The sequence below is a fragment of the Rhinolophus sinicus genome, linkage group LG05 (assembly GCF_036562045.2).
Source record: "Rhinolophus sinicus isolate RSC01 linkage group LG05, ASM3656204v1, whole genome shotgun sequence".
In the NCBI taxonomy this organism is placed as follows: domain Eukaryota; kingdom Metazoa; phylum Chordata; class Mammalia; order Chiroptera; family Rhinolophidae; genus Rhinolophus; species Rhinolophus sinicus.
In genome coordinates, this window is record NC_133755.1 from 111535983 (window position 1) to 111539559 (window position 3577).

The following is a 3577-nucleotide window of genomic DNA, read 5'->3' on the forward strand; positions in this document are numbered from 1 at the left end:
GAGTATTACAATTGCAATAGAGTTTTCCTTTCGTAAAATGTATATACATTTTTTTGGCACCCTCTGTATATTGCTAATATTACCCCAAATTCTGAAAGGTAGAATGACAAGGCAACCACCCTTTTTAGACATTAAAATGTTATAGAATAGTAAAAATACTGTATTGGCATATGGATGAAAGGGAACACAGAAAAACCTTATAGTTGTTGTATTAGTTTGCTAGAGCTGTCATAACAAAATAACAGACTCGGTGGCTTAAACAAGATATTTATTTACTCAAAATTCTGGAGGTTAGAAGTCCAAGATCATGGTGTTAGCAGGTTTGTTTTCTTCTAAGGCCGCTCTCCTTAGATTGGGGATGGCTGTCTTCTTGCTGTGTCCTCACATGGTCCTTCCTCTGTGCTCAAACCTATCTGTGTCCATATTTCCTTTTCTTATAAAGACAACAGTCATTGGAAAAAAGTCTACCCATAAGACCTCATTTTACCTTAATTATCTCTTTTAAAGGTCCTATCTCCAAATACAGTCACATTCTAAGATGATGTGGATTAGGATTTCAACACGTTAATGTGTATAAAGTATGGAAGGAGTGTGGATCATTTAGTAATTTAATTTTGGATAATTTTTGGGAAATTGGAATAAGTTTTAAGCATAACCCTGTTCCTCCAAATAATAGTCCAAAATGTTCAATGGTTTTAGAGAAATCCCAACAGGAAAAACCTGTAGGCATATTTATTTATCAAATTTCTTCAGAATGCAAAAAAGCAGGAGTTCCTAAGCTTAAAAGGGGTGAGGATGAGGGGAAATCACCCAGAACACATAACTGGTTTAACTACATACAATAAACATTTTTCACATGCAAAAAATTTGAGAAGCAAAGGGATAAAAAAATGTTAGTTATAATGGACCATTATTTGTTACAAAAGCTTATACAGATAATAAAAATCCTTATATTCAGAGTTAAAAGAAGTAATGATAGGAATGAATAAAGAAAAATGTAAAAGTGTTTTACAAAAATGTGAAGCAAAGTAGGTACACAATTAGTATCACTTGTAATCAAAGAAGCACATTTTAAAAGATTTGTGTATGTGTATGTTTAACCTATGTGTATGTTTAAAACCCTCGCAAATGGCTACAATCTATTACCGCTAAGGGGTGAAGAAACTGAGTTAAATGAGCTCCAACTTTGTGTCTGAAGCCATAGATCTCTGGTAACCTCTCAAAGTGGAGGCAGCAAGGGGTTTGGGGTTGTTTTCCACAAATTGGTCATGGCATTGTAACTGGTAATGGAAAACCCACCCAGCCTGTGTAGGACACCTGCGCAGGCCTCAGGGGAAAAGGAGACAGCTGGCTTGGAGGTCAGATGCCTTCCATAGACCAAGCTGCCCAGGACTCCTACTCTTCTCTGGTGAATCACAGCACCAGCAGGATGAATGTTGATCACCTCATTTAGTGTTGTAACACCCATCCATGTGCCCAAAGGAAGGCTCCACTCTAAGAAAACCCACACTCAAATCAGCAGCTTGAAAGTGAGAGCCTCAAAGAATCATTAGCATTACCTATGGAGCTTGTTAGCAATGCAAATTCATGGACCCAATGTACTAGACCACAATCACTTAAGGAGCCTAGCAAACAGTATTTTAGCAAGTTCTCAGGGTGATTGTTCCACACATTAAAGTTTGAGAACAAATGATGCAAAAAAAAACAAAGCAGAACTGACCCTTCATCTCTTCTCCCTGTGCTTGAGGGCCTGACTCTGACCATAAAAATCATAGAAGTGTTAGGAGTTTCAAAACGGTAGAAACTAAGAAACAAAAAGAAAATCACTACCTCTCAGGCCTTTTACCCACGCTACACATCAATATATGAACAGTCAGTCAATCTTTTGTAAATTTACTTAATTTTAAGCGAGCAAAGATCTTTATGCCATTGGACAAAAAGGAAATTCATTTCTTTACTAGATGGGCACCTACAAACTCACACTGGCATCAACATAATCAAACCATTACCCACCAAAGCAAAGGAAAAAAGAAATGTAGGGATTTAAGGATACTTGCTTCTCTTCAACTTTAATAGCAGAAGCAGGATTGTTCTCATAATGCTCCTGACAATACTTATGCAACAGGATGCTGGACCGTATGGAGACCTGATGCGCGGGCCTTCAAGAACTCCTCAAGTTGTTTCATCTTTTGAGCTGCGTAAGGAAAAATACTCGCTGTTTCAAGATACTCCATCACTGGGGGGTTAGGGGAAAGTGCTGGCAACATCATTTCTCAGGCTGGAGGCTCTGAACCTGGGATCTGGAAATAATGGGTAACCAAGCTGAGGGTGGCATGAGCAAGCAGTGATAGGCCTGAATGCGTAAGATGTCATCTTACTCTCCCAAGGTCTTACTTGGATTCCTCTCACAAAGGGATGCCCAGGGGCTGCGTGAAGCATACTGGAGTTGGGAAACTGCAAAAAGTATTAGGAAGGTAAGAGAGGTTGGGAGGAAGCCAGGTACGGCCAGATGGCTCACCCGTGGCTCCCTCCACATGCAGGTTTTCAGACCCTCACCTCGGGCACGATGTTTCCGGTGCCTTGATGCCAAGCTCAGGAGCACGCTCTTCACCCGATTTTGCACACGGGGCTGTCCAAAGATGGTGATTTCGACAAAGTTCCCGTTGTTTACTACGTCCACTGTCAGCAGGACCTGGTTTATCCACTCTATGTCCGGAATGATGGCTCGGTCTGCGCCTAAATAGAAAAAGCGAGACTCAGGGGAGGAACCGTTGAAGGTCAGGAGGAGCTAGGTTTGAAGGGGATGTCAGCGCGGGAGGGACGAGTTGGAAGCTGGTATCATGGCTTCAAACGTGGCCTGCGAATCTGGGAAAGAGGCTGTGACGTGCTGCTCTGCCGGCTTCTCTCAGACTGTAGGGGCCTAGGCCACCCACGCACCCCAGGTCGCTCACCGAAGATCGAGTCAGCCAGCCATGCCTCCAGGTAAAACACCAACGGGTCTCTCAGTTCCTGCACAGGAAACCACCATGGCCGGATGCGAATCCGTGGTAGTTGAAATGGTAACTTCATTAGCACGTCCAGGGAGTCGGCGGGCTTGCAGTCGTCCCCCTGGGCCACCGCACCTACGTGGTCCGCCATACTATGACCAGTAGCCCAAACCAAGACCCAAGCAACGCGGGCGGAACTCCAGAGAGGAGCGAGGCCTGTGCCCCTTTTATGGTTTCCGGCCAGCCCCGCCCCTTCCGGCGGAGTCCCATGGCCCTTTGGGGCACGTGGGCCCATTGATACCGGGCACCCAGGCCTGGTGGTTACTCTTCGACCTTGAATTAGTATTTATTTGAGCTCCAGCTGGATCTCAGACGCTGTCTATCCGTGGTTTTCTCTGCCAAATGAGGTATCAGCCTCAAAGGCCTCCTCCACATCACATCACAGTTGTCAACTGATAATCTCTATAAGAGGAGCTAGTGAATCAAACTTTAGTGAATATTTTATTTCTTCAATTTAATTTTAAAATTCAACATAAAAATACGTGTACATTGTTAAAAAAAAAGTCTTGAGGATCATAAATATGTGAAAG

The 3577-nt window shown here is 43.1% G+C and overlaps 1 protein-coding gene across 1 annotated transcript; it reads right to left on the reverse strand.

The window, feature by feature from the left end:
- Window positions 1-890: 890 nt before the first annotated feature.
- LOC141571878 (oocyte-expressed protein homolog) lies at window positions 891-3138 on the reverse strand. Its single transcript, XM_074334002.1, has 3 exons — window positions 2952-3138; window positions 2557-2736; window positions 891-2194 (listed from the first exon to the last, which is right to left on the reverse strand). Exons 1-3 carry the CDS (start codon window positions 3136-3138, stop codon window positions 2115-2117), a joined length of 447 nt encoding a protein of 148 aa, XP_074190103.1. The 3' UTR covers window positions 891-2114.
- Window positions 3139-3577: the final 439 nt, after the last annotated feature.